At 42.9% G+C, this 24,953-nt stretch overlaps 1 protein-coding gene across 1 annotated transcript in view; it reads right to left on the reverse strand.

Moving 5' to 3' along the window:
- The window catches only part of PLXNC1 (plexin C1), a 141,996-nt gene that overhangs the window by 57,762 nt on the left and 59,281 nt on the right, over positions 1-24,953 (reverse strand). Inside the window, exons 6-11 of the mRNA XM_019952201.3 lie at positions 21,582-21,729; positions 18,158-18,245; positions 16,041-16,143; positions 15,799-15,900; positions 4,333-4,472; positions 572-751 (exon numbers count right to left, since the gene is read on the reverse strand). Of these exons, the coding sequence (XP_019807760.1) occupies positions 572-751; positions 4,333-4,472; positions 15,799-15,900; positions 16,041-16,143; positions 18,158-18,245; positions 21,582-21,729 (761 nt within the window). The remainder of the gene's footprint in view (positions 1-571; positions 752-4,332; positions 4,473-15,798; positions 15,901-16,040; positions 16,144-18,157; positions 18,246-21,581; positions 21,730-24,953) is intronic.

Raw genomic sequence — 24,953 nt, forward strand, 5'->3', positions numbered from 1 at the left:
AATGTAAGAGTCACCTGACAAGAGCTTCTCTGGAATGTCCGTCTCTCACTTAGGGCACATCTTTGAAATGTAGATACTGTTTTGCATTAGATAGCTCCCAATATTTCCTCAAATTATTCAAAACAGCTTACTCTAAAGGTTATAAATTGAAAGATGTAAGAAAGAAGCAGCTTTGTGTCATGGGCAGGAATGAAATGTAATGAAGAGGGTTATGTATTTGTAACAGAAACCTAGGTTTAGTTACTACAATTGAACATAAATTTTCAAATGCCTAAGGTTTAATACGATCTGAACGTAAAGCAGAGTCTGAGCAAACATTTTAGCTGTGAGTTTCCCAGCAGCCACAGCTAAGAGTAAAACAAGATGTACTCATAGTGTTTACTGTGACAACGGAAAGCAAGCTGCTTATCAGGTATACCTTTGTTTCCTAAGAATAAATCCTACAGAGGAAATTCTGTGAGGAGAATTTAGATATGACAATCATTTCTATATTTATTTGCGTGAAATCCATGATCTTTATGCATATGACCTTGTTAACCACAACAAGAGAAAAATATGCTCTAGAAAGTACCTGATCCAGGTGGTAGCAGGATATATGAGGGAACAGAGGGGCAGAGCGATATAAGACAAGTATCCCGCCGAAGAACAGCTCCCGCCATCGAACTGGATACACACATCCTTCATTTCTTTTCGGCTTGATGGAAGAGAGAATTTCATATGGGTGTCATTTAGCACGTGGCTAACCTGTATCCTAGAAAGGGGTAGAAAAGAACTCTTCAATGACACGGACCTTAGCGCAATTGATTACCCAAGGGGACAGGATATGAATTTCACTTGAACTACAACAGCTCCCAAACTATCGGAACAGCCGCAGGCAACTGCCGATTAATCAGGGTCCACTTACTCAGTATGGGTATTCTCTGGGGGCTGGGTTCCTCTTTCTTTTGTGCATTTTTATGTTTTTATTTGCATTTCCCTTAGAAGTGGGGAAAGAAGGAAACGTAACCCTTGCCTTTAAGAAGCCCTAATAGGAAGTGGAACGTGGACTAGGTATTAAAGTATACTAAGGAACTGTCATTAATTTTGTTGAGTATGCTAAGGCTATATGTTAGACATATATACTGAAGTATTGTACTTATGAGTGAAAGGATATGGTGAGATATCCTGGGATATGCTTTTACTTTTTTTTTTTTTAATTTTTAAAAATTTATTTATTTATTTTTGGCTGCATTGGGTCTTCATCGCTGCGCATGGGCTTTCTCTAGCTGCAGCGAGCGGGGGCTACTCTTCATTGCGGTGCACGGACTTCTCACTGTGGTGGCTTCTCTTGTTGCGGAGCACGGGCTCTAGGCGTGCGGGCTTTAATAGTTGTGGCACGCGGGCTCAGTAGTTGTGGCTCGTGGGCTGTAGAGCGTAGGCTCAGTAGTTGTGGCACACGGGCTTAGTTGCTCCGCGGCATGTGGGATCTTCCCGGACCAGGGCTCAAACCGGTGTCCCCTGCATTGGCAGGTGGATTCTTAACCACTGCGCCACCAGGGAAGTCCTGGTACATCTTTTAAAAACTCCAGCCGCCATCCTTCCTTCACTTCCAAAAATGCGGAGGAGATAGATGAAACAAAATTGGCAGAATGTTAAGTTTTGAAGCTGGAGGAAGGGTACAGAGAGGTTTGTTACACTCTTTTCTCTTGTGTATGACTGGAAATTTCCATGATGAAAAGCTTGAAAAAAGAGAAGTCCCAGTCAAACACTGGGGCAGGGGTGTGGTAGAACCCAACCCCAGGCAGAGATGGGGATTCTGCTGTTCAAAGAGCAGAGGGCGCAAAACTAAAGTCCATGCCAAGAGCCCAGGGGTCTCAGAATCAATCAGCATCAGAACCAAGCTGCCTCCCGAGGAGCTCCAGATGGGAATTTAGCTGGGACTGTCCTAGGTGCTCCTGAAATCTGCAGAGTGTGCCCTCAACACCTTTCAGCAGTCAAAACAAAGCCTTCTACAACACTCCCTCTGTAACCTGCAGCTTCCTCTGTACATCCCGTCTACAATGAGCCTCTAAAGCGCAAGTCATGAAGATGGGGTTCTGTCTGAATAATGCTCAGTATAATTATGCCACGTGAGAATCTATTATTATTACTTAAAGGCTACGTGCACGATTATCTACTTTAATGCACGTAGCCTTTAAGTAGTAATAACAGATTCTAACAATAAGGCAAATTCAAAAAAATTTGAGTCGGTTTGTACTTATACCACCTCAAATTTACATTCTAAGATTTTATATTCAGAGCGAAGCTCTAGGAAATTCATTGTAAAATGGCTGATCATTAATATTCACACTTATTTATCAATTTTTGAAGGAGGCAGAAATATGGGTCCTTCCACTACTATCCTTATATTTTTCTCTTCAGAGTAATTAGGCATTACAAAATACCATAATAAAAGAGTTTTAGGATTATGGCATGAACTCAGATATAGGATTAACTGGGTATTATGTTTACTGCTCATGAACTTGGGTTCACCACACAGATGTGGTTACTGAAATGCTACATGCAGAAAGGTCTCTCTTAGTCATTTAATTTAATAACTGCAGTATCTCAAGACACATTCGGAATTGGAATGAGAGCATAAACAGTCAGAAACACGGTAATGCTAGGAAAAACGACTTATTTTCCAGTGAATTTGATTGCCTTTCAGTGAACACACAGGTGTCTAACTTCACAGATTTTGCTACACAAAATGAAAGATTTTTGCAGGGGGGTATTTAGCCAGGATAAATGGTACAAAAATACCTGGGTCGCACAAATACAGCCACTAATGTGTGCTTGATAATTCTGGTAAATAGCAGAACAGAGCAGAGCCCCCAGTGAGCAGCTTTTTCCATCAAAATGACAGACATCCCAAATTTACTGCTAGGAGGGGAAGGGGGTGGCAGTTAAATGCAGCAAATGAATTAAAACAGAAAACTCAGTAAGTAAGTGTGGCAGATTCAAACACTGTACAAATCTGTTTCAGTAGTTAAGAACCAAAACACCACGCTTCAATGGACTGTCTTCAGCGCGTTCCCACGATGAGAACAAAGTCAGTATTACACTTCACGTAGACTGCAACATCTTTTACTTCAACTTAGCTCACAATTATAAACACTAACAAGCAGAAAACTCAAATTATCTATTATGTTATTATTCTTATTTTTTTTTTGCGGTACACGGGCCTCTCACTGTTGTGGCGTGTCCCGTTGCGGAGCACAGGCTCCGGACGCGCAGGCTCAGCGGCCATGGCTTACGGACCCAGCCGCTCCGCGGCATGTGGGATCTTCCCGGACCGGGGCACGAACCCGTGTCCCCTGCATCGGCAGGTGGACTCTCAACCACTGCGCCACCAGGGAAGCCCTATTATGTTATTATTATTTTCTCTCTTTTTGTGGGGTAGCATTTGCACAAGAGTGTTAGTGAAATACTGAGACTTTCTTCTCTCAAAGCTTCATTGAAAGGATGTGTTAGGGGAAACAGGTCATCGAAATAATGATGTTCAAATGGTACACTGACCAGATATTAGTGTTGGGGTGTTTTGTTTTCCTTCTTCTTTTTTAAATTAATGTATGTTCCACTGAGTTATTATTCGAGCCTGAAACCAATCCAATAAAGAGAAGCCCCAAAAGAATACAATGGGGGCTTCCCTGGTGGCACAGTGGTTGAGAGTCCACCTGCCGATGCAGGGGACGCAGGTTCGTGCCCCGGTCCAGGAAGATCCCACATGCCGCGGAGCGGCTGGGCCCGTGAGCCATGGCTGCTGAGCCTGCGCGTCCGGAGCCTGTGCTCCACAACGGGAGAGGCCACAACAGTTGTTGAGAGGCCCGCGTACCGCAAAAAAATTAAAAATAAATAAATAAAAATAAATAAAAAGCATACAATGGATCAGAAAATTTCTTTTTTTCAACTGTAATACATTGAAAGTGTGGTCCTATTTTCCTGTAAAATTCCAAAGTGCTCAACTATTTTTCTAAGTGGATCATCTTCAAAATGATGTTTGCTACTCAAATCACTTGATTTTGTTCATGAAAACAAAATAAGACCCCAAGAGGCAACATCCTGGAATTATTGTATACTGAGATTTTGCGGGTAACATGGGACAGATTCTCCCACAATTAACTTTAAATGTGGTGCTTAAATTATTTCACTTATTGAAATTATGTTATATCAAATATGCAGACTAATTGGCTCAAATTGGCACATGGAAATAAATTAACTATATAAAGATTCTAATCACAGTGCTATTCCTTTGATGTAAGTTTTAGCTTTTCACTACATTACGAAGAATAAATTACTCATATTTCAACTCACACATCCTTATCACAAGTACTGGTTCCTTTCAGGATCATTGTGATATTCGATGCCTGGGTAAAGTTTGCTCCCGTGACGATCACATTACTTTTCCCTAAGGTTGATATTTTCTGTGGCTCAATGGACTTAATGTAGAAGACCTATTGGAAGGAAAAGATTCAAACACAAGATCAAAGCTAAGAAATGGCACTGTTTGAAAAAATCTGTTTATGTGCTGCAGTTCGAAGAAATCACTGGGAAATTACAACATTTTGCAAACACAAGCAGACAGTGTTTAATGAAATCAGTGAATTCAAGGGAGAGGGCTGAAGACTCATGTCTCTCAACATGCGACAGCATGAGGTCAAACCAATTAGTCTTTGTCTCACGAGACAGTTGAAAATACAGTTGAAGAGTCTGACATTCTGTCTGAAGAGTGAGCTATCACTAGAGTCTCAAAACTGCTCACTGCCTTCCAGCCTCTGCAGGCTCACAACATAGCAAAATGAAGGAAAAGACGAGCAGTCCACTGACTGTAAGTCAGCACCAGACTCATCACTAAGTTGGAATAAATGTCATTCTGGATAAATTTAATTCCCAAGAAAGCAGTTCCTAGTTTTTGTTTGTTTCAGTAGGCTATTTGAATCAAGGAGTATACTGCAGCGAAAAAAAAAATCTCAGGAAATCAACTAAGTCACCTAATATCAAGTAGTTGCATGCCTAAACCACTGGGGCCAACCATTTCCATTCTCTGGTTTGCAGATACCATCTTCTCTTTGGTGCCCATCACAAGCTTTATCAGGCCTTTCTTTATCAAGAAAGTCTCCCTTGGGATCCCTCGTACCTGGGGCCCCATCTCACATAGATTTATGCACCTTACTTCTCTATTTGCAACGTTTAATCAAATTCTCCTTTTTAAAAAAGCCCTCTATTTGATGGCAAGAATCATTTTCCCTTTCAAAGACAAAACAATCCTGATTTCTTTCACTTTTCTCTACAGATGCCACCGTCTTTCTGATCATTTAGTAGTTGTTTTGTAGACCATTTCCAGAAAGTCTATGTTCTTCTACAATATGGACCAGACAGGACAAGATTCTAAGATTCTAGCCAATAGAAAGCTCAGCGGATCTTTAGCATGAGTGAATTTTCATACTCGCACTCTTGATATTTGAAAACGACCCCCAGGTCCAGAGATGCTTAATCATGTGAAATTCGGCTTAAATCATAAACACAGAGTGTATCCACTTAGAGGATAACGTCTAGGAGGAAGCCACTTAAGGCACTGGGGGAGCTTTAGTCACATCCAGCACCTGCCTACCACCTGCTTCTTCAAGCAGCCCAGGGTCCTTTGCTCCTTTGTATGTATAATGCTCATCACGACGGACTTGCTGCACTGCTGGGGCTGCCCATCCTGCTGAAAGGATGTTTTATCATTCTGGTCCTTGAGAAACCCACGTGCTATATGGTAAAGCAGTCACCATCACTCATTATCACCATGGATCGGTTTTGCAGATTGAGGTAAATTCATTGTGTATGTCATCACAGTAATGATGTAATACGACAGAGAATTGATTTCGGTGGCAGAATTTATTTTAATCACTTTAGTAAAGGACTTGAGCCCCGTATTTATAGAATCACGAAGGGCCCGAAAGGGTCACTTTAATTATGCTGTTAGAGTTGACTGCATTTTATGGGGGAAATTATCTGCAAGAGTGGTACTTGGAATGGGGGGGGATTAGCGAAGACTTCAAGATAAATCCCTTGCAAATGCCAAGTGTGTGTTGGATAGCAAAAGGCTTACTCTTTGCTCTGACATGATGACAGCTAAGTGAACAGGTATTTGTTAAACACCTACAGGATCCCTAGGACAGCGCTAGGTGTTGTGGAGGACACATAACCTCTGCGTGCACTAGATCAGGGATGAGCAAACTCCTGGATTTGCCTGGAGCAAATCAAATTCAGTCCGTTGCTCGTTCTTGTACAGCCTATGAAAAAACTGTCAAAAGAAGAATAATATTCCATGACATGTGTAAACACATGAAATTCAAATTTCAGTGTCCATAAATAAAGTTTTTTGGGAACAGAGCCACGCCCGTCATTTATGCACTGTCTGTCACCGCTTTTGTACTACAACGGCAGAGCCGAGTCTCTGCGACAGAGATCATGTGGTTTGCAAAGCCTAAAATATTAACTGTCTGGCTCTTTGAAGAAAAAAATCTTGCCAACCCCTGTACTAGAGGATCCACTGTCTTCTTAGGGAGGCAAGAGGCTTTATGTTAAACCTCAGTGCAGACTCACATTTATATCCAAGTCAGCTATGATTCTCAGGTTTCTTTGAAGATAGCCCTTCTCACTTCTTAGACTGTTGATGTCTGCTCACGCAAAATTTCAAACATGCCCAGTAAATGCTACTTCTTCGCTCTCATGAGAGGCTGAAGAGAGCCTTATAACTAACCTAAAACAGATTTTCTAAAGGGGATTACATTTTGCTCCTTAAACGGCTCTAAAAATACCATCAGAGGACCCGCCACGTCATCTCATTAACTTTTTAAAAATAAATTTATTTATTTAATTTATTTATTTTTGGCTGTGTTGCGTCTTTGTTGCTGCACGTGGGCTTTCTCTAGTTGCAGCGAGCGGGGGCTACTCTTTGTTGAGGTGCGCGGGCTTCTAACTGCAGTGGCTTCTCGTTGCGGAGCACGGGCTCTAGGCTCATGGGCTTCAGTAGTTGTGGCACGTGGGCTCAGTAGTTGTGGCTCGCAGGCTCCAGAGCCCAGGCTCAGTAGTTGTGGTACATGGGCTTAGTTGCTCTGCGGCATGTGGGATCTTCCCGGACCAGGGCTCTAACCTGTGTCCCCTGCATTGGCAGGCGGATTCCTAACCACTGCACCACCAGGGAAGCCCCACGCCTCATTAACTTTTTATTTCCTCTTGGGTAGAGACAGCTTCAAAAGGATTTGGTTTTAAAACCTTATTGTTTCGAGAAGTTTCCACTGGCTGTCTAGGATGGGATCCAGCCCTGGCCTATCTCATGAAAGCAGATGCTTCTTGTCTGCTTGGAAAGAGGGTCAGATTAGTTGTCCTTTGCTTGCTTGGAGAACCCCTTTTAATCTTAATAAGTGCAGTAAAGAGCTACCAAGGGGATCTCACTAAATAAACAGCACAGGTATACAAGGAGAAAAAAAAAAAAACAGGGTTCTTATATGGGTGTACTACCTGGCTACAACAAGTCTTAGAAATAAAACATTTTCTATTTTTACTGATAAATATCCTTTAAAAATCTATTACAGACAAAAGGCCAAGAATGATCTCTCCACACACTCAACATTTTAGATCTATTTCTGTATTTTAATCAAAAATTAATTCACAACCCGAAATGAAGTAGCAGGTCCCATAAACTGACACATACAAGGGGTTAATTTAAAAACATAATCTAGCTTGATGCAAAGAGATAATTCCTTACAGCCCTACAGTGAAATTCCTCCCTCATCCTATGTCCAAGGATTTCCATTTATTTATCAAATCAAAATACCATTGGCTGTAACCCTTATCGCCCTGGGTTGCCCAGCAATTAACCTCAGAATAGTCCACTTCCTGTCAGTTACATTTTAAAGACTTAAGAGTTATTTTTAAACGGCTGCACAATTTAAAATTATTTCATAAAATACTATGAGCTCGGGTTGCTCACAAGTTTAAATCACTCCCTGTTTGGTATAAAAAAGCACATTAGAAACTGGCTAACTAGGTAATTACAGAATAGCCAGTTATTTTTATTTATTTTTAAAAAACAAAGTCATTGTAAGACACTGGAAATAGCACAATCACTAAGAACTAGTTATCTTTGGAAAGGTCTAAGAGGATTACTCCTGACAGTAAGAGCACTTTTTGTGAAGTCTGACGTCAACACAATTCAAATTACCATGACATTAATGGAGAAACTACCACGATGATTGAAAAGAATGTATCTCGGAAAGAGGTACATTAGGAAGGCTCAGTTTATTAAGACCAAATTGTACTCTCTTATTCTGTTTCTTAAAAAAAAAAATCTGAATATAGCAAAGCTCTCCATAGCCCCGGACCTGAATCAACACTCAGTAAAACATCTCTCAGATTTTCACTTGCGAAATTAGTTCAAACGGGACCGGATAAAAAGTCACATGAATTGAAAACCAGCTGGAAATCTGAAACCAAAGGACATTAGAGAGATGAAAGGTACCACAACTAATTAAAGGAAAGTGTCCTGTAAGGCCCCACAGGGGTATTCGGTTCAGAATTATTTAACATCTTTATTAATGACCGAAAAGGATGGAAGTAATATATTAATGAAATGTATAAATTGAGAAGAGTGGTAACCAGCAGTGGAGACGGTAAAGTGTAAAAGGAGGTGAGACGTGGAAAGAAAACAGCAAAATACAATCCCGCCGAGGAAAAATGAAAGCAGTAAATAGAACGAAAAGGCTGTGTCCATCCGCTGCTCGGCCCCCAGGTGAATGCCCCTTGGTGGGGGCCCCGGGGACAGGTCCTTGGGAGACTGGAATGTAACTTGGTCCAGGAATTGTCAAGAGTTAGAATGCCAACTGAGATGGACCTGGAGATAAGAAGGTGACAGACCAAGGCCCTGTGCAGAGAGATTAAGGCTTGCTTCTGTGACCTGGGGGACTTGAAGGCGAGGCTGCCGAGGCCAGTTTATAAAGTAGTTACTCCTCGTCACTGATCTTCCCGAATGGGACTCCTGAGACCCGGACGGGGTGCCCAGGACTCTGTGACCAGGGAGGGTAGCGTCTCCCCTCTAGCAGAGACCCCACCACTCAAACCCCACCCCCTTGCTGAGTTGCAACTTCACCGTGAGACACTTGCCACTCCCCTCTCCTGAAGGCCTCAGTTTCCCATCTGAAGGCTCTTCTGCTCTCCCCGTCTTGGAAAAGATGCCAGCCTTGCCTGGGTCCAACTCCTTCACTCTGACTGTGCCCCAGCCCACCCCCCTCGTCCCAAGGGCTTCAATGCTAACGCACCCCCCTGACAGCCTGCCCAGGCCATGGATGGGGCAGGCTGTGCCAGCCTAATGCCAAGAGAAGAAGTCCCTTCCAGACTGACTTCTATCATCAATACTACACTGAGGTCACACAGTATAGAGCAGTGATTAAAGCTGTGGGCCCTGGAGTCAGATGGCCTGGGTTCAAATCGCATGTCTATCATTTACTACCTACTGACCCTGTGCAAGTCAACACTTGTCTATCAAATGGGGAAAACAGGTCCATTGTGAGGTTCAAATAAAGAGGCACTCTGAGCTCAGGATATAGCACAGGCTGCACACATACAGGTCGCCACTACTCAATTTAGCACATTCTGGCCTTCCTGTGCGTAACTTTTTCCATTGCGCACACTCAGATGCTTCATGAAAATGAATCTTACTTCCTTTAAAATATTATAAGTTCTACAACGTAAACTCCAAAGGGCACACACTTTGCCTACCTGCCCAGCACATAGTAGGTGTTTAAAAAACACTTTTTGAATGAATGAATGAACGAATGAGTGAATAAAGGAGCAATTGGCAGTGAACCCCACGGCACCCAGCACAGTGCTAGGCCCACAGAAGCTACTCAACAAGGTATATAATAAAGTTGATTTCATTTTCAAGGCAAGGACCCTGAAAGAGGTGATTTGGATTGCCTGGGAGAAGTTAAAATGCAATCAAAAGTAATGGAGGAAGAGAAGAGAAGTCACAAGGAAGAGAAAGAATATATATTCTCCGAGAGCAGGAGAACATGATTTTGTATGGTGTATTTCTACCCGGCGGCGATAAGCGTAACAAATATTAGAACAACATCATATCACAGATCTCCACAACCTTTCCTTGACAACAGGAAAGAAGAGCAGCCACCTCTTCTCTCAGCAGGTGGAGGCACCAGATATAAGATTGTTCTGAAAAGGAAGGAAAAGAGGTTAGGGCAGGGCGACAGGGCCAACCGTCTCTGACAGAGACTGGCCCTTACAGCTGAAAATACTGCCCATCCAAAGGGCAAATGTAGATTTTTGAGTTATTTTCCCTGCTCTGGTGATGCTTTTCCTAACGCAGCCCCCTGGTACATGACAATATGTGCTTTTAGGTCACGGTCAAGAGATGGGACATAGGGTCATGAAACAGTGTGAGGGCAACAGGGCATAACAGGGGTTGAGCCAGGAACCCTCTCTCATAAATGCCACATCCATGGATGAGCAAATTCATGCATTTAAAAAAAAGGTCTTGAAGAGCACTGTATTTGGTGTAGGCTCCAGGGTCATTTCAATCTTTTTTTTTTTTTTTTTTTTTGCGGTACACGGGCCTCTCACTGTTGTGGCCTCTCCCGTTGCGGAGCACAGGCTCCGGACGCACAGGCTCAGCGGCCATGGCTCACGGGCCCAGCCGCTCCGTGGCATGTGGGATCCTCCTGGACCAGGGCACGAACCCGTGTCCCCTGCATCGGCAGGCGGACTCCCAACCACTGCGCCACCAGGGAAGCCCTCAATCTTGTTTTGTCCCATAATTTCCTGCATCCTTCTGCTCCAGCCAAATCGAATCACTTAGGGTCTCCCGTAATGGGTACCCTGGAATTTTCTGGTGACCCACTATGCTTCTGCAGTGCTAGCCCCTCTGCTTAGAAGACCCACTCCTCTGTCTCCACGTGTTCCTTCCCTCAACTACTGGCTGAAATGCCATCTTGTCTCCATCCATCAAAGACTTTATCCAACCACACCGATTAAGCGCTTTTACCCGCCAGGCACTGGGTTTAAATGATCAGGAATGACTAAGCCAAGGCCCCAGGCACAGAGAGGTTCTCTGGGCTTGTATACGGCCTGGTACCTTCCCTAGGTTAATATTTTTTTATCTTGTATTCTTATCTATGTGCTCATGTACATATAAGATTCTTGAGACTGAGGACAAGACATGTTCCCCACCCCCACCCCCCCCGCCCTGTGGTATCCATGGAGCTCAGTGTAATGGTATCTACTAGGTGCTTGATAAACACCTGCAGAAAGAATCAACCCTAGCTCAGCATCAGGAAGCCCAAGACTATGTCTGTATCATTCACATTTCGCGTCCCCATGCCCGGCACGGAGGAAGCACTCAGTATGTATGTGATGTGGGCGATGCACTGAATGAAAGCCCTCGAAGCTTCTCTGCTAGGAATAGAGTGTTCGGTGCTTCATTCAAGGCCAGCATGAGCATCAAACTGGAAACCTGGATTTACACATTCCGCATGATGATGAGAAGACAGCAGTGTCTCACAAAGCATGAGAAATCCCTCCGGAGACAAACACTACTCCACTCCCTATTAACCAAAACTGAGTTTCTCAACTGAGTCACGTATTTAAAGAAAACATTTCAGTATCAACACGATGTCTTTCTCCAATATGATATTGCTTCTGTGTGGAATCTTAAAAAATGGTACAAATGAACCTATTTCCAAAACAGAAATAGTCACAGATGTAGAAAACAAACCTATGGTTACCAATGGGGAAAGCGGCGGGGGCGGGGGGGGGGGTGAATTGGGAGATTGGGATTGACATGTACACACTGCTATACATTGGGTTGGCCAAAAAGTTCGTTCAGGTTTTGTTCTCCGTAAGATGTTAAAGAAAAACCCGAACAAACCTTTTGGCCAACCCAATATAAAATAAGGACCTTCTGTACAGCACAGGGAACTCTACTCAATACTCTGTAATGACCTATATGGGAAAAGAATTTTAAAAAGAGTGGATATAAGTATATGTATAACTGATTCATTTGTTGTACAGCAGAAACTAACACATCATTGTAAATCAACTCTACTTCAATGAAAATTAATTAAAAATAAAAGATGTCTTTCTACAAAGGTCATTCACAGAGAAGCACTGAAGACAGGTCTGGGCTTTGTTCATTACCGCCGCCTCCTGCTCCCTTGGTGGCCCCAGTTCTTTTAACCACATAGTGTCAAAAGTCAAAAGGTTCCGTAAGACACAATACAGGAAAACAGGATGCCGTGACCTTACTTTTTCCTTTAAAATAAAAATGTAAAAAGTCATTGTCTGAATCACGACTTAGCGATAGAAAGGAAGACACTATTGATGCATAAAAGAACTGGATGGGGCTTCCCTGGTGGCGCAGTGGTTAAGAATCTGCCTGCCAATGCAGGGGACACGGGTTCGAGCCCTGGTCTGGGAAGATCCCACATGCCACGGAGCAACTAAGCCCATGTATCACAGCTACTGAGCCTGCGCTCTAGAGCCCACGAGCCATAACTACTGAGCCCGCGAACCACAACTACCGAAGCCTGCGTGCCTAGAGCCTGAGCTCCGCAACAAGAGAAGCCACCGCAATGAGAAGCCGCGCACCGCAACGAAGAGTAGCCCCCGCTCGCCACAAGCAGAGAAAGTCCGTGCACAGCAACGAAGACCCAACACAGCCAAAAGTAAAATAAATTTTAAAAATTTTTTAAAAAAAGAACTGGATGAATTTCCAGAGAATTATGTTGAGTTAAAAAGGCCAGTCCCCAAAGGGTACCTCTGGGTGATACCATTTGTTTAAAGTCTTTGACGTGATAAAATTATAGAAATGGAGAATAGATTAGTGGTAGCCAGGGGTCAGAAATAGAGAGTGGGAGGGAGGAAGTGGGTGTGACTATAGACAGGCAACGTGGGGGAGACTTGAGGTGACAGGGCTGTTCTGGATCTTGACTGTTGTCACTGTCAATATCCTGGTTGTGATACTGTGCTATTGTTTCGCAAGATGTTACTATTGGGGGAAACTGGGTAAAAGATACATGAGATCTCTCTGTATTATTTTCTCACAACTACATGTGAATCTACAGTTACCTCAAAATAAATTATTTTTCTTCCAAAACAATCATGAAAAAGAAGAACAAAGTTGAAGGACTCACACTTTCTGATTTCAAAACTTATTACAAAACAGTGTCTTATTACAAAATAGAAGAGACATATAGACCAACGGAATAGGATATATAGCACAGAAGTAAACTGTTGCATATATAGTCAAATGATTTTTGATAAGGGTGCCAAGAATATTTAATGGGGGAAAGGACAGTTTTTTTCAACAAACAGTCTTGGGAAAACTGGATACCCACACAGACATGAAGTTGGATCTTTACCTTACACCATATATGAAAATTAACTCAGAATGGATCAAAGACCTAAATATAAGGCTTAAAACTATAGAACTCTTAGAATAAGAGCTTTATGACATCGGATTTGGCAATGATTTCTTGGATATGACACCCAAAGCACAGGCAAGAAAATAAAAAAATAAACTGCACTTCAATAAAATTAAAAACCTCTCTGCATCAAAGGATACAATCAACAGAGTGAAAAGGCAGCTTATAGAATAAGAGAAAATATTTGCAAATCATATATCTGATATGAGGTTGATATCTAAAATATATAAAGACCTCCTACCATTCAACAGCAACAAAAAAAACCTGATTATAAAATGGACAAAACACTTGAATAGACATTTCTCCATAGAAGGCACACAAATGGCCAATAAGCACACGAAAAGAGTCTCAATATCACTAATCAGTAGGGAAATGCAAATCAAAACCACAAGAGAATACCACCTTATACCCATTTAAGACGGATACTATAAAAAAACGAAAACAGCCAAGTGCTGGAAAGAACGTGGAACGCTCATACGCTGTTGGTGGTGGGGATGTAAAACGTCAGAGCGATAAGGAAAACAGAATGGTGTTCCTCAAAAAATTAAAAATAGTATTACCATATGATCCAGCAACTCCACTTCTGGGTACCTACCCAAAAGAACTGAAACAGGGTCTTGAAGAGGTGTTTGTACACACCTGTTTATAGCAGTATGAGTTACAACAGCCAAAAGCTGGATGCGACTCAAGTGTCCATCAATGGATGACTGGATAAGCAAATGTAATATATACAAACAATGGAACATTATTCAGCCTTAAAGGACACTCTGACCCATGCTACAATATGGATGCACCTTGAAGACATTATGTTAAGTGAAATAAGCCAGTCACAAAAAAGACAAATCCTGTTTGATTCCACTTAACTGAGGTACCTAGAGCAGTCAAATTCATAGAGACAGAAAGGAGAATGGTAGCTGCCAGGGCTGGGAGAAGAAAAAATGAGGAGTTATTGTTTAATGGGTACGAGGTTTCAGTTTTGCAAGATGAAACATGTTCTGAAGATGGATGGTGGTGATGCTTGCTCACCAATGTGAATGTACTTAACTCTACTGAACTTGTACACTTAAATATGGTAAATTTTATGTTATGTGTATTTTACCGAAATTTTAAAAAAACAACTGAAACAACAACAAAGGAGAAGTTTAATTTTTTTTTTAAAAGCCACTGCCTTTCTGATTCAAACACCTGTCACTATGCCTTAGTTTCATAAACCAATGGGAAGAGAAATGCGGCTCATCACTTAATAAAACCTCAAAGACTTTAATAAAAGTCTGAAGATACTGGCATACCAAGCTTTTCTAATGCCTTTAATTAACTTCATAATCCATTTTGATTCACATTCCCTTTGCTTGTTGCTAAATTCACCTAAAGTTACTCTCAACATTTTGGTAGTGATTACAAATGTGCTACTTATTTATATTGGCACCTGACCTTAAGTAGCAGCAAATGGATACATCAAAGCCACAGATTAGCCAAGAAACAGAAAACTGAGCCTTTAAGAACAAAGCATGTTACTGTTTTTAATTTGTCTGCTCCCACTAGACCCAAGGTTAATAAGAACAAGAACTTGTCCTTTTTTGTTTTTCACCACATAGTAGATGCTCAATTAACTTCCATCAAATGAATGAAGTCAGCATTTGTGTACTAAATGCATCTACCCGGAAATGTTTACATGGTCATGTTCTCTCTTTTCAAACACGTCTGTCAGTTGAGCTTGGTGATTTACTGTGAAGAAAATAAGAGGAATTTCCAAAGAAATTTCATGGAAAGTATTTTTCCATGAAAAACAGTTTTGAGAAGTGAAGAGAAATGTATATTTATTACGTAGACACAACTCTTTGTTTTGACACTATTGACTACTGGTTAGATCATCTCTGCAAAGAAAAATAATCCAAAGAGATTCGTTTATATATTTTGCATAGACACGCCTAGCCCTCACATACCCCGCCCCCCCCAAAATGCAATCATAACATGTGGTTAAACATTGAAATCCCCTCAGTGCTGTGTGCTCTATACTTCCTTCTAACTCTCCCTGAGAGCCACGAAGTCAGATTTAAAATTTTACTTTTACCGGGCCTTCATTTTTCATAATTACAGATTTTTAATTTATTTTATGCGAGTGTGCAGCTTCTGATGTATTGACCAATTAAATGCAACTTGGTTAAAAACCAAAGGTAAAAAAGGGAATTTGGGTAGAAAGTAAAATAGGTAATTTTTAAAAGGAACCCAAAGTAGCAGGAGATGTTATTGCCATTCAAAGGGGGATTTTCCCATTATCGATATGAAAACAGGGTCTGACCTGCAAGCCCTGGGTGGTTCTGTTACTTGTCTTCTCCTTGGATTCTCCTCCTCCTGCTGTCTTGGGTGGGGCCCCTTTCTCAGAAGCCACTGGACAGAGGTCCTGAAATGAAGAATATCCCTTCAACATCCGAACTGGTGGAAATTCGAAGTTTGAAATAAAGGCAAAAGACAGGCTGGGGCTAGGTGGTCACAAATATTTATTTTTGGTTAAACCCTGTAATACTGAAAATGTCACCTTACCTGGTTCCTCTTGTAATCAGAAGGGTCGCAAGCTGTGAAGGGATGGATACATTTTCTCTCACTTTCACACCAAGCACAGCCAGTTCCAATACATACTGGGCATCTGGCAACACAGAAAACCAACTTAATTCCCACATTTTTAGGAAAACGTTCATATCCTAGAATTTCCCTCTGTGATGCTGCATGCGAGCATTTAAAAGAAGAAAAAAAATCCCTGGATAGACTGTGAGGCACCCAGGGGAGAGAGGACAGTCCTTTGGGGCTAGGGATATAGTACTGACTTTATGCCCTGCTCTGGGCAGCCCTCGGGGCTGACGGACCATCATTACACTTGCTGGGGGGTTGCCATGGAAACCTGAAGCTGGGGTCACCGGGTATGTCAGTAGATAACAGGAACCCACTGAATCTGTTTCTGAATCCAGTTCTGCTATTTGTCTACCTTCAGGTAAGTTTCCCTCTGGAGACTGATCTCCCCCAGCCCCCCCATAAACCCACCCTTACTCACTGGAGCAGAAACACTGCCAAATGCCTGGAAGACGGGAAAATAAAAGTGCTACCTGGCGAGCAGAGAAAACAGGGTGCCAGTGTTTGCTTTTTAATCAAATTAAGGAAGAACTGTGTCTACTAATCAAACAACCATGCATGGATAACAGCGGAAGACTTGAAAAGCACTTAATAGGATAATCAGTGTTAAAGCAAGAACAATAAAAATGGAAATCGAGGTGGGTTTGGAAAGGTAGCCAAAGGAGGCAAAAGGAAGGCTCAGCCCGGGGACAGTGAGAGGACTAGATCAGGGAGAGGGGACACATGTGCATTTCATGTACTGTTCCAGAAATGCCAAGGCATCCTGAGACTCTGACCTACAGAAAAGGCAGTCTCGGTGGGAGAAGAAAGCACAGGCTCGCCTAAGGGTTCACCCGCCACCAAAGTGCGCTAGAAGCAGGTTTGTGACGTGCGCTCTTATCGCTACCCCTCAAGTGTGATGACTTTATTAAGTGCTTTTCGAAGGGGAAGTAGGTACCCAAGGAAAGGGTGCTCCCCCTCTGGGGAGCTGTGGGTCTGAGGTCTGGTTCTTAATTACCTAGCTGCGGACCTGGGGCAAGGCGCTTCCTCTCACCAGGCCTTACAGGCGTGGGTGCAGGAGCTGTGTTCTGTTTAAACTCTCCTTGAGCTACACAGATCTATGTAACTCTCCCCCTTTTTCTTTTTCTTCCCCATTTTCATGGACTCTCTGTATCAAGTTTGGTGTTTTTCCTCCCTGAATTCGTTCTGCTTGTTAGAAATCACTGAATTCAATCCCTCTTTCAAAGTGCCGCGGTGGTAAAGGTGAAGTCCAGCGGCTCCTGTTCATATAGCTGTAGGGTGACCTCCCAACTCAGCATCGAGTTCGAATGCCTTTACCCTGAAGAAACAATGGTTCCCAGACCAGACCCAAAGAAACCCACGTTTGGTACTCACACAGTTGGTCAAGCAAACCACTGAAAGAGCTATAGAATCACTAATAATACAGCTTCCCACTGTTTCCATGGGAACATCCATCCCATCTTGCAGCTGGAAAACCAGGAATCTGGGAGACATATTTCCTCTGTCTTCCGTCTGCTTTAGAAGCAAGGAGTGAAGTGTGGTCCTAACTCAGGGGGGTACATAGCTCAACAGGGCCAAACGCAGTACAAAAACGTGGGTCACAATATACATGTTCTTTTGATGACAGAGACTTCCTCTTGTGCTTCTCCTTGACCGTGACTTCCCCTTATCTCATGCTCAGACTCTCTTCCTTGACTCAAATTCCCAAAGCCAGTCTGATCAGGTGAGAACCTAGCGGCACCCCTTCGCCTGTTACTTCAAGGCCACCGCTTGGTTGGAGGGATGCATTTCCCTGTGGGTAAAATACACCCAAGCACAGCTGTTGGCCTCTTCTCTGCTCCACCTCACTTGGCAGGGCTTGAACAAGTCAGCTTATTAGCTCAGAGGCTCTCCTGTCTCCCGTTAGGCAGTGCTCCAAAAGGCACCTTGGAAAGTTCTCCTCCACAAAAGAGGTCTTCAGGAAATCGAAGAGTAAAGCAAATAAATACATTAAAACCAATGAGAGAATATTCACATGTTAAATAAAATCTTACTCTCTTAATGATGAGCAGTTGGTAAAGTTGAATCTTTTTGACACACTCCAGGAACTGAAGGAGAACGTCACGTTGACAACTAGAACATCTGGAGCAAAGGGGAAAAAGAAGTCATTGACGGTGGAGCCCTGCTATCATCAAGCAAAGCTGTAAATGCAAAAATTAAATATTTTTTGCCTCCTCCACAAAGAGGGCGGGGTGTGCCAGCTGTTCGCTAACATTTCAATCGGTACGTGGCTCCTTCCCGGGGGCCATTCACATCAGGCAGCCGAAGTGCACAGCACACGCCTCCAAACAGACCCGGGCCCACCTCGCGTTCCAGGCCTCCCACGGATAATCACTAAGAAAAAGCCATTTCACAGCCCATTTACAGCTCATACTCTCCCTGGGATCACTATCTCAGCTTGTAATTGGCCACAGCATAAGAATAAAACAAGTCACCGAGCAAGAACTGCCTAGAACATGATAACTGGAATGTTAGAGAAGAAATCCTGCACCTTCAGAAAAATCCATACTACGGATATTTACCTAACAAACTCCAAAGTGTGGTTCCCATGGGCTGAGAGCCATGATCTTCTTGGAGTCAACTGTTGCCAAATCTATGATGAAGGTTTTCTTATTTGCTTTCGAAAACCTACCCATGGGTTCGAAAACCCCCGAAGAATAAAGTAATAAGATAAAAACTCTGCTAAATCAGCATGAGAGAAATGGCATATTTCCTGTACCTCTTTAACTTACATACTCTACCCTAGGTGATCCCTAAATCTGGTTGTGTATCAGAATCACTTGAGAAATTGGTGAAAATATAGATTCCAGAGCCACACTCCTAGATATGCTGACTCAGCAGAGCTGGGGGATGTCCGGAATCTGTCTGTAATCTCCCCATGTACTGACTGTGTATAGCCAGGTTTTGATGCGGCCGCCTGGAGCGGTGCCTTTCAAATCCTGTTGTGGCCAGGGACCAGTGCTACTCTGTGATATCTTCATTGTCACCCATTCTGGATTAATATCTTCTTCCTTTTATGAATTAACGGGGAGAGCAGATGATGCTTTTAAAATGAAAAGTCTTTCCTTGACAAATTAAGAAGTTGGCCTAACTTTGTTGGCACCCCTCATTTTTCAACTGAAATATTATTAGTATATGAGTCCAAAAGTCTGAGAACCCTTACTTTAAGGGGTTCTCTTCAGCAGGAATATTCATTCTGAAAGCCAGGATGCCACATAAAATTCTGCTCACATAAAGCGGGTATATGTGAAATGATAATCCTCTGTTCCAAAGACAAGAAGGTTTGGAGGGCTGGCGTGACCTCTCAGCAAGAGCATTTGAACAGACACTTGATAACTGTTAGTAGCATGAACATATGGACAGTAAGTACTGAGGGACTCCCAAGGAAAACACATATCAATGGAATCAACAAGTGTCCAGTGATGGAGACTAGCAAGAGTTGTACTTTCCTGAGTATCAACTGTGCACAAAACACTACTGGGAAATATCACAAGGAAACGAATATATATGCTCTCTGCTCTGGAAGCATTCGCAGTTATTCTAGAAGAGATAAAATAACTTAGGTGAAAAAGCACAGTGACAGTATAGTCAAGGAAACACCCTCTGAGTGGTTCAAGTTCCATGCAGCACCTGGGTACCAAGATTGGGGTGCAGGTGGGGAACCCAGAGGGTGCTGGAACGATCGGGATGATTAGAGCAGAATCTGTCAAGGCTATACGGAAGAGGTGACTTTTCAAAGCAGAAGGGAGACAGGATTTGGTGAAAGAGGCAAAGCCACTACAGGCCACAGACAAAGGTTTGGCAATGGCCACTGGCTGGCTGAATGCAAGAGGTGGGAAGTGGTTTTGTTTGCCTGCTCAGAATATGGAAGGCATCCAGAGAAAAGGGCAGACAAAGGGTTGGGTTCAGTTGACGGAGGCTGTAAAAACAATCAACTACACTGTAAATCAACTATATTTCAAGTTTTTTAAAAAGATTTAAAAAAATTTTAAAAAGCAATCAACTAGCTTTCCAAGGTGATCTCAAATACTTCCGGGGCTTCCCTGGTGGCGCAGTGGTTGAGAGTCCACCTGCTGATGAAGGGGACATGGGTTCGTGCCCCAGTCCGGGAAGATCCCACATGCCGCGGAGCGGCTGGGCCCGTGAGCCATGGCCGCTGAGCCTGCGCGTCCGGAGCCTGTGCTCCGCAACGGGAGAGGCCACAATAGTGAGAGGCCCGCGTACCGCAAAAAAAAGAAAAAAAAAAAATCAAATACTTCCGAAGCTTATGTTACAGGTGAGCAAGACTTGTGAATCGCATATTCATATTCATGAGACCCAGAGGGACTCATGAATCCTCAGTCTGTCCATTGTATTAACTCCTAACCATCCTTTGAATCCACCCACTTCGCTCCACCCTTACCTGTCTTCAACAGTTTCAGCTCTCAGTCCCATCACCCCGTCACTGCCACAGCTTCCCTTCTCTCTGACCTTTCAGAACTCAGCCCTTCCCTCCCCCTGTCCCATTCTCCACCTGCGGCCATTCATTCAACAGAAATTTATTGATCATCAATGGCTACTTTGTGCCAGACACTTTGTACCTTCTTTGGTATCCATTTTCTATCATTCTGCTTTCTACCTTATTTGCCTTGGCCATATAGAACCTCTTCTGGCTCCTCAGACAAAGCTTTTTCTCTCCTTTTGGCCATCACACTAGTTGTTCTCTGACTGCATTACTCTTCCCCTTCTTCTTTGTCCAGCTCAACCCTATTCATCCTCCAGAAAGTTTTCCTTGCATCCTCACCTGCCCCCACAAGTCCAGTTAGGTGCCCTTTTCATGTGCTCCCCATGGTGTGCTATGTTCCCTGCATGCTACCCACTGCACTGTAAGGTGCTGTTTACTCATCTCTACCTCAAGAGGCTCTAAATACTGTGAACAAGGACCAGGTGAGTGTTTTCGGTCACTGACTCCCTACCATTTAGCACAGTGTCTGGCACGTAGATGCTCAATAAATACGTCCTGTATGAATGAACGAATGCAATGAACTTAAGATGATAAAATATTGGCCGTTCTGTTTTCTCATCTCATCAAGGGCATTCCCAGATGTTCAGATCTCTGAATTATCTGAACCATCCATGTAAGGTCAGCCCAAAGGTCTCTGGCTTGACTCCACTCACCTAACCAACTTACCATCCTCTGTCATTCTCCAGCCACATGTGACTGTGGGGTCCTGCACTCCTGTGATGAGTGGAGCAGAGGTGAGCGGGACTGAGGGGAAAAGTGGGAAGCAAGGGGTAGGGGGAGAGAGAGTCTACAGCGTGGGACTATTCAGATTCTGTCATTTAACTTGTTTCCTGGGCAATCTGGACTCAGAAGTTTCTCCTGCCTGCTTCATTTTCTAACAACAACAAAAAAAAAAACAGCAAGAGTCCACTTGCCTTTGTAGGTTGCTCTGGTCGGGATGCTGCAGGTGCAGGTCTCATTGGATACACTTTTGCCCTTGCAGAGCATCCTGCCGGTGTCCACGTTCTGCACCATGCACTCCGAGTGTCTTGGAGAGAAGCTTCCCACCACAGTCACAGTCGTCTGTGTGGGGAAGAAATTTCAGGAACCAAATTATGGTCTTTTTCCATCATTTCCATCCATCCTAGAGCCTTAAATGAACTCACCTCTGACTTGCCATAGAAGGAGAATTTCTTAGATTGCCAATATAAAGAAAGAGATGTTTTGTTGGCTATTTAATTTGCTCTTTTGTGAATTGCATATTCATATCCTTGGACCATTTTTTCTGCTTTGTGTGTATTTTTCTTATCAATTTTAAGAGCTCTCTGTATAGTACAGATATTAATCCTTATCTGTCGTATTTCTGACATATTTTCTCCTGATCTGTTTGTCTTGCCATTTGTATGTGTGTTATCTTTTACCCTACACAATGTGTTTTTATGTAATCAAATGCAGGGTTTCTTGTCTTGGTTATAAAGTTCCTCCCAAAGTCTTGCTTGTGGACAAATATAATATTGTTCCACCATCTTTGTTGCTTTATTTTTTAAACTATGTCTTTAATCCATCTGGAATTTATTTTTATGTATAGTGTAAGATAAGGGTCGAACTTTATTTTTATCCAGATGGTTAATCAGCTATGTCACAACCATTTACTAAAAAAAAAAAATTCCTTTTCCCACTGAACTACCCCTTTTGTCATATATTAAATCACCATATACCTGCAAGCTATTTCTGAACTTTGCACTGTTCCAATTATCTATTGATCTAATTCTATTCCAATGTCATCAAATTTTTACTACTGTGGATTTAAATATATTTATGGCAACTGTCTTTTTTTTTTTTTTTTTTGCGGTACGTGGGCCTCTCACTGCCGTGGCCTCTCCCACTGCGGAGCACAGGCTCCGGACGCGCAGGCTCAGCGGCCATGGCTCACGGGCCCAGCTGCTCCGCGGCATGTGGGATCTTCCCGGACCGGGGCACGAACCCGCGTTCCCTGCATCGGCAGGCAGACTCTCAACCACTGCACCACCAGGGAAGCCCAACTCTCTCTATTTTTATTTTCATAATTTTCTTAGCATTTCCTAAACATTATTCTTCCATATGAACTTTAAGATCATTTTACGCAAATGGGGTGTGGGGACTGTGAGTTTAACTGGAATTGTACTAATATATGCATTAATTTTAGGGGATTTTATATCTTTATGATATTAAGTATTCTCATCCAAATACACAATTTTTTTTCATTTGTTTATGTTTAGGAGGGAGGAGGAGAAGAAGAAAGAAAGAAAGAGAGAGAGAGAGAGAAAGGAAGGAGGGAGGGATGGAGGGAGGGAGGGAGGAAAGAAGGAAGAAAAAGGAAAAAGAGGAAGAAGAAGAAAAAGAAAAAGGAAAGTTAAAAATAATATGCCAATGGGAGACCACTTCTGCATCACGTGCATGCAGGGGATCTGGTGAGGAGGTGGGCTAAATTTTAGGAAGCTGGGACCACAGGAAGTGGTAACCTTATCACCCACGATGGAGAGTGATAGGTGTCCATCTTCTGTTATACTTCAGACCTCTGCCCAGACTCTGCACAGCCAGCTAAGACCACTGTCTCTCATCTTCTGATACGCTTGCTAAATCTCTTCTAGCCCTGGGATCTCACCCCCATCTTTCCATTTTCAAAAAATCCTGTTTCTGAGCCATAGGATCATGCTGGAACGCAAGTTCTTAGAGTCCAACTTCCACTGGACTGAAGTCCAACCCTCTCCAGGGGACCTGAACATATTACTGAACCCCAGACCATCCCCAGCAGCTCATCTTCAACACCTGGCTGAACTCTCACACATGCTTCACCCCTGCATTTCTCCCTGTACCGCACATCTCAGCGCATGACCGTTATCACCTGTTATCCTGTACACATGTATGTCTTAAACTGAATTCATTGCTCAAACATCATAACAAAAGCACCGGAAAGCTTGTTAAAGTCCTATTTTCACTAACTGTTTTAAATTTTCCACATTGCCTTCCAGTTCTCATATACATAGCATTTACATAACTGTAATCATTGCATTAATTTATTCCATAAACATTTATCAAGCTGTTAGGAGGTGCCATGTGCTACACAAGGCACTGATTACTTCAGTGAAGCAAGCGGCTACCGTCCTTGCCCTCAAGGAGCTTATAGTCTAGCAGAAGTGTGGGAAAGTCTGCTAGATGAAAACCGGAAGGTCACACGGGATGGAGATCATTAAGAGAGGATAGAAGCCTGGGCTAGGATGGTACAATAGAAATGGAAAGAATTGACAGCTTCAATATACCCATTAGAGGTAGCATGGGGCAGGACTGGAAGTGGGGCATGTGGATGTGGTAAGCAAATGGCTGGACACAGAGGTACTGTATATTGCAATGGGACACACGAGCAGGAGGCAGACCCTGGGTGGAAAAATCAAGACTTCAATTTTTGGATGTGTGTAGTTCAAGATGCTTGTGTGATAATTAAGAAGATATAATAAGCCTGGAGCCCAGAAGCAATCTGGGTGGGAGATAAAGGAGACATCAACATATAGATGGTATATCAAGCCATGGGAGTGGATAAGATTGTCTGTGGACAAAGTACAGAGTCAGAAGAGAGGAAGAGCCAAACCTGGGGCTGAAATAACTCCAACATTTAGAGTCAGGGAGAGAAGGAGCCAGCAAAGGAGGTCGAGGCATAGTCAAGAAGGAAAGAAGAGAGCATGGAGAAGGTGCACCATGGAAGGTGATGGAAGACAGAGTTTCAAAAATGCAGCCAAGAGGCCAAGTAAGATGAGGACTTATAGTGTCTGCTGGAATGGCTCCATGGAGTTCAGTTTCAGGGGAACAATGGGGCAGAAGAAGTTGGAGTTGATCTGAAAATAGGAGACAGTAAGTGTTTTCAAGCCGTGGAAGAAGAGGATAGCCAGGGAGTTGAAGGTATTTTTGTGCGACTTTGGCTTCCAGGCAAGCATGGTTAAAAAGCTGAGACCTTGGCTTGATGAACCCAACGTGGGAATCCTTGCCAAGTTAATAACTCTGTCTTGAGTTAAGTTGGATAAAGACGGAATGAAGACCCAAAGAATCAGATGAGATATGAAGTTTGAGTGTCAATTATCTAGTAATGTCCATGGGGCCAAAGAACTTCTTGCCGCATAACGTTCTATCATTCTATCGACAGACCTTACTTTACGTAACCTTTCCTCTTATTGCCAGTTTGGTTATTTCCAAGTTTCTAAGTCTATAAATGCCACTGCAATAACATCTGTAAGCTTATGGGTTTTCTTTCAAATTACTTCTTCAGAAGCCTAAGC

Source organism: Tursiops truncatus, chromosome 11 (genome assembly GCF_011762595.2).
Source record: "Tursiops truncatus isolate mTurTru1 chromosome 11, mTurTru1.mat.Y, whole genome shotgun sequence".
Lineage (NCBI taxonomy): Eukaryota > Metazoa > Chordata > Mammalia > Artiodactyla > Delphinidae > Tursiops > Tursiops truncatus.